General features: G+C 28.3%; 1 protein-coding gene across 2 annotated transcripts; it reads right to left on the bottom strand.

The window, feature by feature from the left end:
* Positions 1-7,233: 7,233 nt before the first annotated feature.
* Positions 7,234-14,205, bottom strand: LOC136202162 (protein SODIUM POTASSIUM ROOT DEFECTIVE 1-like). 2 transcript variants are annotated; one of them, XM_065992666.1, is made up of 3 exons: positions 13,739-14,205; positions 10,051-10,126; positions 7,234-7,515 (listed from the first exon to the last, which is right to left on the bottom strand). In XM_065992666.1, exons 1-3 carry the CDS (start codon positions 14,066-14,068, stop codon positions 7,502-7,504), a joined length of 420 nt encoding a protein of 139 aa, XP_065848738.1. In that variant the 5' UTR covers positions 14,069-14,205; the 3' UTR covers positions 7,234-7,501. The 2 variants fall into 2 exon arrangements, with proteins under 2 accessions (XP_065848738.1, XP_065848737.1); XM_065992665.1 differs by having other exon boundaries at positions 7,234-7,479; positions 13,739-14,204.
* Between the last annotated feature and the right edge of the window lie 413 nt (positions 14,206-14,618).

Below are 14,618 nucleotides of genomic sequence, written 5' to 3'. Positions count from 1 at the left end.
GAGGAGATATTGCATACATCATTTTATTTTTGGTACGAATAAATGCAACGAATAATGTTTTTAAGCAACATTTATAAATGCAACACTTGTTTTGTGCAAATGCAACATATATTGCAACACAATTTATTTTAACATTATTTTTCATAACGTTACATTTTTATATGTTTAAACTATTTTAACTTATGATTATTTTTAGGTTATCATTATCGTTAGAAATAATATTTCTATACGGGTATAATTTTTCAAATTTTTCACAAATCTCTGATACGATTTTAAGTAAAATTGTCTCGAGTGAATGTATTTAAAGTAATAAATTCTTTATTTCAATCTCTATTTTATATCATACAATTCATGATAAAAAAAAAATCTTATTTTAAATTTTCAATTAGGTTTATAGGCATTAAATTGAACTAACAATTTTTAGCTCGGTTTGATTTTGTCTTACATTAACACCAATTGAAGTTTTTAAGGAAACTTTAGCCATAATACATGTTGAATTTTAAGTCAATATAGGATGAATGTGCTATCTTTCTTTTTCCCAAGTTACAATATTATAAATTCATATTAATTAATCAATTAGTTGAATTCTTAACTTTTGGCCACGATTGAGACCAACCTTATCACAATCGAGGTATGAAAGGGAAGAAAATTAAGTACTGTTTACTTTTGGCCACGATTGCAACCACCCTTATCACAATCGAGGTATGGAAGGAACGATTAAAAAAATAATAAGCGTGTTAAAGTTTAAAGTAGCGATTGCATCCACCCATGGCATGGTCGGTACCTCTTAAGCGAACACAAAGTAAAAATACGTATAAGGTTACGGTTGAGACCACCCTTATTTCGGGCGTAACCAAGTAAATAAATTAATCCTAAGTACTTATTCATTTAATATATTTCATATATTAGTTTAGGTTTGGGAAAGGAAATTTTTGTGCTTTGAAATACCTTGAGATGAAAGACTCAATAACATGCGTGCTTATAACGTTCCGAATACTTCAATTTAAAATTGAAAATACAAGACGAATGATATATCGTACTTATACTAAGTTAGTTTGATATTTTGCGTATAAATTTGCATGCGAAGTTAGTCTTTTCGGCTTAACTAATTTAAAAGGTAATACCAAGATATATGTTTTATTTTTATAACGAGATTAGTTAAAGAATAAGTTTAGTGAAATTTTGCCCGGGACTAGCAAAAGATTAAGTGTGGAGATTTGTTAAGCCCAAAATATACCTAATATATCATCAATAATTACATCAATATTGCTACGAAATTATGCTGTTTATATCTGTTTAGAATGCTTTTACTCTCGAATATGTTTCTTTCATACAAGGTACATATATATTTGGTAAAATCCAAATAGGAACGAAAAGAGCTCAAAAACAGAAGAAAAACCATACAAAAGGAGTCGAAGACGATAAAAATTAATAACGCCAGATCAAGGACAAGAACGAAAGCCGAAGACGATGAAAAAGTTCCTTGCCGCGACCGCGGCCTCCCTATTCTCGGTCGCGACACGCTCCCTTCAGCCTCTCATTCCCTTCGTTCGAAGACCAAATGTTGCTTCCCCATTCTCAGCCGAGAATTGCCATTCTCGGTAAGATCAGAAATTCCTCCAAGTACAATGAACACATGTTTAAAATCCAAGAAACGCGTTCGTTCAAGCGGATAGAAACGTCTCTCCACAGCGAACACGACTCTCCATAATGGACGCGACCCTTCAATCACGACTCTTCAACATCTATAAATAAAGAGTTGATTTGAGAGTTGAAATATAATGAGAGAGTTAGAAGAGAATATTAGTGCAGAGTTCATGCAGAAACTCTGACTCAAAAATGAGTCAGAAGTTAGATTTCGATTCTGTAAAAAGCAATATGATGTACACACATTGTTTATTCAATAATAACAAATTCAGTAGCGTTTAGACATTGTTCAAATTTAGTTTACATTTTGGTAGTAGACCGACCAAATCTCTATTACGAAGATTCAACGAGAAGATTGAGTAGAGGATCCACCCTTGAGTCTGACAAACTCTAACGAAACCCAAGAAAAGGATTGACAACCCGTTCACTTGCAAGTCGTGAATTTTTCCATGCTCCTTGTTCTCTGTAAACTTGTATCAATTTATATTTCATCTAATAAAGTCTGTTCTATTCGATAGATTTTTATGCAGCACTTTGGTAAAGGATCCGAAGTGGATTGATGCTGGTGTTTTCATTAAAACGTATTTAATTCAAAATTTTTACAAGGAAACTTTGTTGAACACTTAGGCAAATTATTATCTCGGTAGAGTTTTAATTTGGTTAAGGGCAATTATCCCAGATAAGGGTTTTGTCACGTTCAAAGCCTAATAATTAGAGGTTCCGTCATTTATTTCATCGTTATAATTCATACAAAGTTTAAAGTTGTTTTCTTGCTTAATGCAAATGAATACATTTGTTTACTTTTCTAAAAAGTACTAAACGTTCATGTCTTGCAAATTCATTCTTAAATCATAATATTTTCTAACATCTTCATACTCTAATCTAATTCTTATTCTAGCAATTTCAAAACCAAAACCGATTAAACGATTTTCCATATTATAAACCTTAAAAGTAAATTTAACCGATTCAAGATAAGTTTTTGTTAAAAAACGTTCCCTGTGGGATCGATATCTTTTATTACTACAAGCGTATACTGTGCACTTGCGGAAATCGCTCAACAGAATGTGAACCCTAAAAAGATACGAGGCTCGTTAAGTTGTCTTTCTCATTTGGCTAATTTATGAGTCATTTTATTCTAATCCCTATTCTCATAGATAAAGTTACGATGTTTAATTGAAACGTTCAAAATTTAACAATAATTTTTGAAAAAATGAAATAAATTTTTATTAATAAAATGAGAAAAACAAAAATCTTTATGCAGAAACATGTAAAATGGATAGAATCTCAATGTCATTATTATATTTTTTTGGGCATTTTGATTAGAAATGTGAAATGTAAGGAATAAATAAACCTTAATACATCATTTTTCTCCAAAAGTTTAATTGACCCTCTCGATTTTTAAAGTATTCTAATAGCTTATTCAATTTATATAAAATGTTCAGTTAGCTTTCTGAATTTGTATAAAATGTAATCAATTGATTATTATGTTAAAAAAAAGTAAGTTAAATACGAGAGATATATTTCACGTGTCTTAAAAAAAAGTAAAATCACCAAGATTGGAATATGTGGGTCTATCATTATATAAGACAAGTTTTATAGCTGAGCAATGAAGAACTCCATTTTTAATATATTATGTGAATTATGTAATAATATTATAAGATGCGTACGTCTTTCGCATTTTATTTATTTATTTTTTTTTTTTTGCAACTGATTGATCAATTGATTACATTTTATGTAAATTTAGGGGATTTACAGAACATTTTATGCAAATTGAAAGAATACCAGAATATTTTGAAAGTTTAAGATCAATTAAAATTTTTAGAGAAGTTGAAGGGAAAATAATGTATTAAGCCAATAAATAATTGATGAGTAGTGTGGTCATTTCAAAATGTGATTTGAATTCCAATGATTGATTGATGTTAAACCATACACTTAATGAATGGGATCCAGACATTTCATGCATCTTTATTTTTATATATAGAAAAAATCAATCACTTTTATTTATTTATTTATTTATTATGAAACTGGTATTTGAAAAAAAAAATAAAGAATTGAGATTTTTGTTTTCGATTATGATATTTTTGAGTATTTTTTGCTTTACTAAAAACAATAACTTCATTAATGCATTGCGGATTTCAAAATTGAAAGATTCAAAGATTTAATTATATTTTAAAGAGAAAATTATATAAAAATTTATTTTTTAAAACTATTTACAATCATGTGAAGTCATAATTTTAGATTATGTCAAACTTGTAAAATCAGTACTTTTAATATATTTTAAAAATTATAATTTATGAATTAGAAGTCTAGAATATATTTTCTAGGATTTATGATTTATGAATTGGAGTCTAAATTTTTTAAATTATGATATAAAATCATAATATAAAGAGAATAATGACATATTAAGAATTAAGTTTGATGATATGATTTAGTTGTAATTTTATACTTAATTATGATATTCATGTATTTGACCTTATTCTAAATAGGTGTTGTTTAGTGAGCAGAGAGAAAGTAAATGTTTTAGAGAGAAAACTTTAGTTTGGGGATCAGAATGAGTGTAATGCCAAGTTAATATTAAATTTGGTTGAGATTTATATTATAATTAAACGTTTAAAATATACTTGATTTTTAAATAATAGTTTATAACAAATAAATTTCAAAATTGAAATATAAACAAATAAACGACAATTGAACGCTCAAAATTTTTTTTATTAATAAGATTACATTTACAAATATTACACACCTCTTTAAATTGCAGGAATATAAACCAAACTATTATGGACCAAAACCATTTTAATTTGGATTTTAGATCTAAAGGAAAATTTACATATAGATTCACTTTTAAAAAACTATCTACAATTATATTAACTAATGATTTTGAATTATGTCAAACTAGTAAAATCAGTAGTTTTAATATATTTTAAGGATTAGAATTTATAAATTAAAAGTCTAAAATAAGTTTTCTAGAGTTTATGATTTATGAATTGGGGTTTAGAATTTTTAAATTATGGTGTAAAATCATAGTATATAGAAAATAATGATATATTAAGAAATAACTTTGGCGGTATGACTTAGTTGTAATTTTGTACTTAATTATTAGGGTAAATTTAAAAAAAAAAAACATGTGGTTTCACTAATTTTCAGATAAAGGACTGCGGTTTACTTTTTGTCAAAACGAGGATTTAGGTTTCGCACTTAGATTAATGCTATTAAAACCATCTTTAACCTCCTGAAAATAAAAAATTTCAAGAATTAAAGTTGTTCAATGTCATATTTTTTTATGGAACTATATTTTCGATTTTCCAAAATCATCTTTTTTGGAATTTTCTCTCTCTAAACATTAACTTTCTCTCTCTTTAACAAACATCATCTAAATAATCTTAAAATAAAAAAGTTTAAGAATTAAAGTTGCTTAGAATATTAGTAGTTCTTAAAATATGTCATTTTTGAAGTCGTCAATGGTGATTTTAATAGTATCAATCCAAAAAAGTCCTAATTTTGCTAAAGTTGAAAACCTAAATAGACAAAAAGTAAACTATAGTACTTTATATGAAAATTGGGCAAATTACACTCATGGCCACCGAACTTTATCCATTTTCACATTATGGCCACTGAAATTCATTTCTTCCCGGTATGGCCACTGAATTTTACACTTTTTAATACCGGTAGCCACTTAACTCCTTAAAACGACCGTTAACGGCTAAAAATAAAAAATCCAACGCGTTAATGATATTCTAAGGAACTTTAATTCTTGAAAATTTTTGTTTTCAGGTCATTTGGGTGTTGTTTGGTTATGAGAGAGAAAGTTAATTTTTAGAGAGAGAAATCTCCAAAAAAATGTGATTTTCGAAAATAAAAATGTGGTTTCATGATAAATGTCATTCTGAACAACTTTAATTCTTGAATATTTTCATTTTGAGGTCGTTAACGGTCATTTTGAGAAGTTAGTTAAAATTGAATGACTGCCGGTATTAAAAAGTGTAAAGTTTAGTGGCCATACCGATAAGAAATGAAGTTCAGTGGGCATGGGTGTAATTTATCCTATGAAAATTAGTGAAAAAACCACATTGATTTTATTTGAAATTTACCCTGATTATTATGATATTAATGTATTTGATCCATATCAACTTCAAGTCCACATCCAGACCAACGGATCGGACTCAGCCCAACAGATCGAAATAATTCCAGCAGGCTTAATTAACCCAACAGGCCCATTCAGTCTAACAAAAAAATTTCAGAAATACTTTGCCCAAACTTTGACACCAAGTTCTAAATTTAATCAAGAGCCAAATTTTTTCACTATTTTCGTGTGGTTTTACAAATTACAGAAAACACCCAAAATACATTTAAAAAAACAAAAATAAACCTTGTGGTTACATCTGTTTGACACCTTTGTAGTTTAAAAGTTTACAAAATGGTTCCTTGATGTTCATTCCGTTAATAAACACAACCCAAATTGACTAACAGTGTTAAAAGTCAAATGAAAATGAGTTAATTTTATCATTATATTTGCTTTTCATCAACCACTTCGTGATTCCTAAATTTCATGACTCATGTAATATATGTAAACTAAAAATAATTGAATATCCACAATATTTCGAACACTGACAAGTGTTCGAAATATTGTGGATATTCAATTATTTTTAGTTTACATATATTACATGAGCAATAAAATTTAGTAGTCATGAAATCTTTGATGAAAAACAAATATAAGATCTTAATAGGCAAGAATACTAATTAATTGTATTATAATAAATAAGAATAGAACTAGATAAAAAGATAACATATAAAGTTAATAGGAAAATAATATAATATGATTAATTTAATTATGACGTGTAGCTTAAATTGTATATATTTTGTAAATGTTAAGTTTAAATTCGTATAATTTTATAAACGTTAAGCTTATGTTGGTGCTATTTTATATGTGAGGCCTAAATTGATGCTATATTGTAAACGTTAAGCTTATATTGGTGTTATTTTGAACGTTGAACCTAAATTAATATTTCTCCAAAAACCTTAATCATATTTTGGTACCTTAATAGAATGAGTACCTAATTGATTTTTAAAATATAAATCGTAATTAATAAAGTTTAAAAGCTTACGTATCTAACTAACTTTTAAAAGGCTTAATTGCGCTTTAAGCCTTTTTATAATTCCAAACAAATTCTTGTATTTTTGTTAAAAGCCCGGGTAAAGGCTATGTTTACTTTGTTTTTTTACAAAGTAAGTATTACTTTGTATGTTTTTACCATTTGATTAATTTTATACTCCATCATCAAATGGTGAAAACACATACAACTATTTAGAAATAAATGTACTTATTTTTTTATTAAATAATAAAGTAAGCAGTACTTTATTTGTAATGGTCATTTTTATAGTCTCAAATTAAAATATCATTGTTTTTAATAAAATAAAAACTTTAATTCTTATTTGTACAAAATAATTTCTATAAATATCTGTTTAATTGAACAGTCTGTCGAACTAAAAAGCGATAAAATTTGATCTGATTGACCGGTTTAACTTAACAACATTTACTTAATCTTCTTAATAAATTACTACAAGTTAAAATAACTGCCAGATAAAAAAGAGTTAAAATCCTCATTTATTTGGGGATCACAATCAAATTGAACAATTACATTAAAGTACATAATTAATTGAATGAAATTAAAGAGTTAATTTAAATTTAGAAGATGAACAATTAAGAAGAAGTAGGAAGAGGCCAAAACTCAGCTCTTTTGACCTTAGAAATGCTCTCTAAAACCCCAATTGGTGACACATTTCCCATCACAGTCACCCTCTTTGCCTCTAGCTCTATGCTGAATGATGTTACTCCTACCATACATATTACCATTCATTAGAATTTTTCCTCTGTTAGGAAATAAATAAATCATTAATAAAGTTATCTTAGCGATTCTAAGAGAAAAAGACACTGGAAAAGTGATATAACATAACAACTACAGTAAAACCTCTATATAGGAATACTCTATATAAGAATAATTTCTATTTTGTTATAGAAAAATTCGATACCAATTTGGGCCAATTATAAATAGGAATAACCTCTCAAATATTTATATGTATATATACATATATATTAGGAATTAAAACTAAATTATAAAAATATTAAAAAAAACTATTGAAATTATCTATCAGTTGGAAACACAAACTACGACTTGAAATTATAAATATTTAGTATTTTCATTGACGTTTACATTTTTCCCACTCTTCCAATTATCTATATATTGAAAACCTAAACTCTAAATTGAAATTCTAAATATTTAATTTGTTCCATTGATATCTATTGTTATACATTATATATAAATCATGCATGTGCCTCAGGAATTTTCACATGCATCTTAATGAGCAAGTGAATTTGCTCATTCACCGTTAGATATAAGCTTATTAAATCTAAGTCTTATGATGCTTTGAATCTCAACTTTAGGACTCTAATAAACTTAGATCTAACGGTGAATGAGCAAATTCTACATGCTCATTAAGTTGCATATGATCAAGACTGACATATGCCTATGATACAAATTTAAAATTTTATATGTTGCGAAATTTTAATATACCAAACTCTATTTAGTAATAACCTCCCAATTGATATACAAATAGAAGTTTTACTGTATATTAATTTAGCAATAATTAACTTTTACTGCAGACCGAAATGAGATATGAATGTCACCTAAATAACATGTGACTACCATCTAACTGATTGAAATATCACTTGTCAGCTAAATGGCAACCACATGCTGTGTCGGTCAGTTAGATTACATGAATTTGTCGTATCAAGCAATGGTTAAAGCTGACTACTGTTGACCTGGAAACCACATCATATTTTTGGTCAACTTTCACTGCGAACAAAACGACATGTGGCTTCCACCTAGATAACATGTGGCTTCCACCTATCTGATTCAAATGCCACGTGGTAATTAGGTGGCAGCCACATGTCGTTTTGATCAATTACGTTACTGACACATGTCGTATTAGCTAGTGGTGAAAGTTGACTAGTGTTGATGTGGAACCAAATTTATATTTCCAGTCAACTTTCATCGCGGGCAAAAACAAAATGCGACTGCCACATAACTTACCTAAACGACACATGGCTGCCACGTCTTATTTCGGTCAGCGGTGAAAGTTGATTGGTGTTGATGTGGAAGCCACGTTATATTTTTGGTCAACTTTCACCATGAATTGAAACGGCATGTGGCTTCCATCTAACTAACAAAAACGAACATGTGACTTCCACCTAACCGACACATGTCGTTTTGGTCATCTAGGTGGTATTGATGTGACATCTAGGTGGTAGGCATATGTCGTTTTAGTCTGTTGTGAAAGTTGACTAGCCTAACGTGGAACCACATCACTTTTTTAGTGTTCTTTTGCTCTTGAAGTCACATGAGCAATTCTATTGAAGACAAAATTCAATGTTGAATGGTTTTATCGTGTTAAATTGAAGTTGAGTAACAATTCTGAGACAGCCATGAAAATTTAGTGACCGATGGTGTATTTAACCCAATGATTAACATGTCAACAAAGATGGCAATGTGTAAGGGTTTCGTGGATGCTCGGCATTATCCGACCCTAATGAAATTATTTATGTGTTTGAACACATAAATTTTATTATCTTGAAAGTTGATGAATGTAGACGCTAAATAGAGGCAAAAAAAAAAAAAATGAAGATTATCATTGAATCAAAGTAAACTTTTTATTTTACAATGTTTTTTAATTTCTTGATAATTTAAGTGATTTAAAATATTTGAATTTAGAATGTTTGTTAAATATGTGGATAGTTTATTAAATTTGTGTTTCGTTAGAATTGTAATTTATTTAATTTATGTCTTGATTTTTAATAAGGAAGAGTATCCGAGATTTAAATAGGACATTGATATAAAATTTAAAATATATACCTATTTAAATAATGAAACGAGTAATTAAAAAATAAACATGCTGACGAAAATCCTACCAATTGCCATCTATAAATAATATGATTGGTAATTTAATTATCACATTTACAAAGTCAACATGTTACTTAACAAAGTCAACATGCTACTTTAGTAAAATTAATGTGCTACCTTAGCATAGCAAAAATTAATACCGATTGTCGATACCCTCAACTTTTGCTATTTTAAAAATCAGTCACTGATAAATTATTTTTCCACATTAAGACTTTAATTTTTGGATCTAGTCATTATTTAACTTTTCACCGAGTTTGAATGACGCGTGCTGTTAAAGGATTCGGCTTGATCCTTAAAATAACCAAAGCTTGGAGGTTATTTTATTGTCAAGTAATTTAATATATGATTTTCTAAAAAAATTAAGATGTAATTAGTTTGTTAATAGCATTGAATTTAAATATTTAATTCTTGAAAAGAAAAAAATTAAGGTAAATGAGTAATTATTTACCTTCCATTTTAGATAAATGTTTCTTTAGTTTTCCAGCACAGCCTTGGCAATGAATAGAAACTCTCATAACAACAACCTGCATTGCAACCAGTATACACATATCAACTTCTAATAAAATAAAAATTACGTGGTTACACGAATTGTCAAATGCATATCTATGCGTTTTCTACGAGTAATAGAGGACTGATGTTACTCGCTTTTTGAAATCGATGATCTTTTAGTTGAAACTCAAAAAATGACCGTTCACGATCTCAAAATGAAAAATTTCAAGAATGAAAGTTGTTTAGTATCACATTTACTGTAAGGAATCATTTTTTTTTTTTTTTATAATCATCATTTTCGAAGCTTTCACTCTTTAAACAACTTTAATTCTTGAAAAAAATTCATTTTGAAGTCGTTAACGATTATTTTTAGAGTGTCAAATTAAAACATAATCATTTTTAACAAAGCGATTAATCTCGGTCATCTCTTGACCCGAAAAAAATCACAGGCATATGCTTGACAATTCTGATAACTACAAGTGTTTTTTTAATTTATTTATTTTTTATGAATTATGTAATCGAAATAAAATAACTGATAATGTTATTATATATGTTAGAGATTTTATGAGCTCCAGATGAAATAAAAGATAAAAAATTCTTAATTAAAAAAAATTGTATTTAAAAGTTTTAGATAGAAATTTAAGTCTATTTTTAAATCTAAAATATTATTTAGTCCATTTCAAGTATGCATATATATTATAACTACATTTACAATAAAAACAATTAATATATATATAGTAAAAAATGAGCCCCTTTTAACTCGATTTCCAGTTTGAAAAAACCTAGTGGAAATCGATTTCTGTAATTTCTTTATACTTTTTTCTCTTTCCAAGTCAAAAAAAAATATTTTTTATTTATCCACATGGAAGTGAAAATATGCACGTCAACAAACCGAATTCCTCAAAGTCTCGTGTCGTCCAAACTTGATGAAAAAATTAAATAATGATCGAATCCATAACAAAATCAATGATCAAAGACGCAATGTAAAAAAAAAAATTAATCAGAAACTTAATCCTTAAAACAGGTAAAATTTAAGGGCTTAATTATGATTTCTGCAAAATTAAAATAATAAATATATTAATAAGCAAATTAAAGTAAATCAATTTTAAAAAACTTGGGAAATTTATGGATGGTGATTAATGTGGTTGGAAGCATCCCCAATTGCAAAAGAAGACACATCATTGAACTATATTATATATTTACCATGTTGTCCTATATAAATATATATAACATTTTATTAATTTTTCATGGAAAATTTTGGACAATATTGTCCAAGATTGGACACAAAAAAAATATTTAATTTCCTTATGTTAACATGTGAAATCTTGTCATCAAATATTCCTTCTGTGCCAACAAAAATTTGCATAATTCTTTTTCAAAATAAGTTATTTGTTCATATTAAAAAAAAAATTAAATGAAAAAAATATATTAGATTTGATAAAACAACTTTTTTTTTGGTAATATTAATTAACTTTAATGCGGATGATGAATAATTTTATTAACGTCAAATTATAAATTTAATTTTCATTAATTTTTTTAACTGTTTTACTCCAAACAGTAGAAAATACATGAATATTTGTATGGTGGGTGACTCGGTGAATTACACATCCCCGCTAAACGAGAGTTCAGAGAGGGATCCCACCACAAGGGCGTACTAGGAGCAAGCAAGCCTTCCTTTGCCAATTTCTTGACAAGATGTCGCTCCTAAAACTCGAACATGTGACCTCTTAGTAACACAACAACAACGTTTACCGTTGAGTCAAGACTCGCCCTCCTATGATAGTTATTTCTAGGGATGTAAATGGGGCAAGGCGAGAATTTGCATTTCCCATACTCGTTCCCAAACTAATGAGGGATTCTCCATCCCCGTTCCGCAAGTTAGACGGTAACATATTTGTTCCTATCCCCATCCTGTGGGGAATCCCAATCCCCGCGGGATTCCATTCCCCGTTTACAGATGTTCTTAAAATGTTTTCCTCATTTCCTATTCCCTACGGGGAATCACCGTTTATGTTTTATAAAACAATAGCAAATTCTAAAATTTTTAAGAAGCAGTAGCTTATAGTACCAAACATCAACTCCTAAATTTTCCAAACCAAGACCTAAAAATTAAAAACAATGCATCACCTAATTAAAATGTACTTAAATCATAAAAAAAATAATCAATTATCATGAGCAATAGTCGGGGATCCCACGGGAAGGGATACCTTTCCCCATCCCCGACCCATGCCCATACGTGAACAAAACTATCTCCATCCCCGTCCTATGGAGATTCTTAACGGGGATTCTCCGTACCTATCGGGATAGGTCATCAATAGAGACATGGAATCTCCACTCTATTTATGTCCCTAATTATTTCGAAAGAAAATTAATTAACATTTATCAATCAGTTACTGAAAGCAAACGGGTTATCAACAACATCAAACAGTAGACTACTACAACAATGACACCTTTAATCATTATTATTTTAGTTTGGATGAGTCATTTTCAAATTTGAAATAATGAGATAAATTTATTAAATTAAAGTTTCAAATTTGAAATCAGAATTTGGCTAAGCATATGGGCCAAGAATATCTTTTTTTTTTTGTCAAAAAGGACATATTCTAATATTAAATTTATAAATTCAGTTATTAATATTTATAAACATTTTTAGTCATTATTTTAGTTTGGATGAGTCATTTTCAAAGCTTCAATGTCCCAATTTATTGCATTTAAATTATTTAAATATAATAAAAAATTGGATGATAATAATAAATACATGAAAAGGAATAGGATAAATATTTGTCTTACAAATATTGTAAATGTAATACAAAAAATGAAATACAACTAAGGTATTTAATCAATTATATATATAAAAAACTTAATGGGTTGATAAGGTATTTAAATTAATATGATATTAATCAAATTTGTATTTTTCTATTTTCTTATTTATTAATAAATAAATTATTATATAAATACAATTAAAACGATTATTATATATATTATTTAAAAATAATAATATATTATAATATGACTCCATATAAAAAAACCATATATAATTGTAACACATGTTCTGAAAAATATGCGACTAATAACATTTTAACAACAATATTATTAAAAAGATCAAATAAATAAAAAATTAATATCTATAAATAATATAATTCACTAAAAAAAATTATAAATCAATATTGATGAAAACAAATAGAAAATAATGTTTAAAAGTAAATAATAATAATAATAATAACAACAACAACAATAACAACGTTTTTATTCCTATTACCGTCTAGGTATTGCTCGGGCAATTAGGCACATCAAGATGGTAAAAAATACGCCTAGATGAACTAATCGGGAAAAATCAGAACATATTTTCAATTTTAAACAACTAAACAGTTCCAAATGATAAGTTTTTTAAACACGACAATCAATCTATATATCAATATATTGATTAAAGTTGATTTGATTGATTACGAAACTCAAATCGTTTAGATTAAAGATATTAAACTTTAAATGGGATAAGATCCACCCAAAAGATACCCTACACTAGTCTCATAGATCTAAAAAAAAACTTATAAAAAAAAAACTAAAAAAAACAATATACCAATGTAACAGTAAACGACGTCGTTTTAGAGGTAAAAAACAAACAAACAAGCATAAGCGATCAAACAAACCTGAAACACTTGGTCAGTGGATGATGACGAAGGCAATGGAGGAGGTTTCCGCGACGGTTTAGGCCTGTTACTAATCTGATTTTTCCCCTCTTTCTTCTTCATAGACGACGACGACGAAGACGACGATCTCTTATTATAATTCGGAAGAATCAACGGAGAATCAACAAGCTTAGAATACCTAACAGAACTCATCAATTTCAACCTGGAATTATGATCATCCGTCATAGATGTCGAGCTCCGATCAAATTTTCTCGGCACAATTACAGACCGAGCATCACCTACTGTGCAAACCACAGTTGATTCCGCCGGATGGCACATAAACCCCTTCATTTTCTTACTTTTCTGTTGGTTCTGCGGTGTCCGGAGAGAAATTGCGCGGAAGGTGTTTGATGTAATGCCTCAGTGGAGATTTAAAAAAAGAAGAAGAAAAATAAACATCTGGGTTTATAGATGGAGAGAGAGTAAATAGAAGGAAAGAGTTTTTCATGCTATATTTATGACATAGCTAACTAGCAATGTGATTTTTTGTTAGGATAAATAATTTATGAGTCCCTACAGTTTTATCTAATATATTATTAAGTCCTTAAGGTTGTAAAAGACTTTAGAAGCTAGTCGGACAAAAAAGGTTTTCCGAGATTAATCGGATTTGTATTTTTGTATTTATTAATAAATAAATCATTATATAAATATGATAATTTTCGAATATTATCCCTGAGCAAAATAGTGAAAATTCATAAATAAAAGGACATGTTTGCACAAATCACCACCATGTGGCAAAAACCATCGACTTGAGGATATGTCATACAAATAAGCCCGAATGCGCCACGTGGATTAAGTCCGCCAAGAAGGGACAGGTACGCCATCCAAGGCAGATACACCC

The sequence above is a fragment of the Euphorbia lathyris genome, chromosome 8, assembly GCF_963576675.1.
Source record: "Euphorbia lathyris chromosome 8, ddEupLath1.1, whole genome shotgun sequence".
Taxonomy (NCBI): domain Eukaryota; kingdom Viridiplantae; phylum Streptophyta; class Magnoliopsida; order Malpighiales; family Euphorbiaceae; genus Euphorbia; species Euphorbia lathyris.
This window is presented reverse-complemented; position numbering and strand designations above follow the sequence as displayed.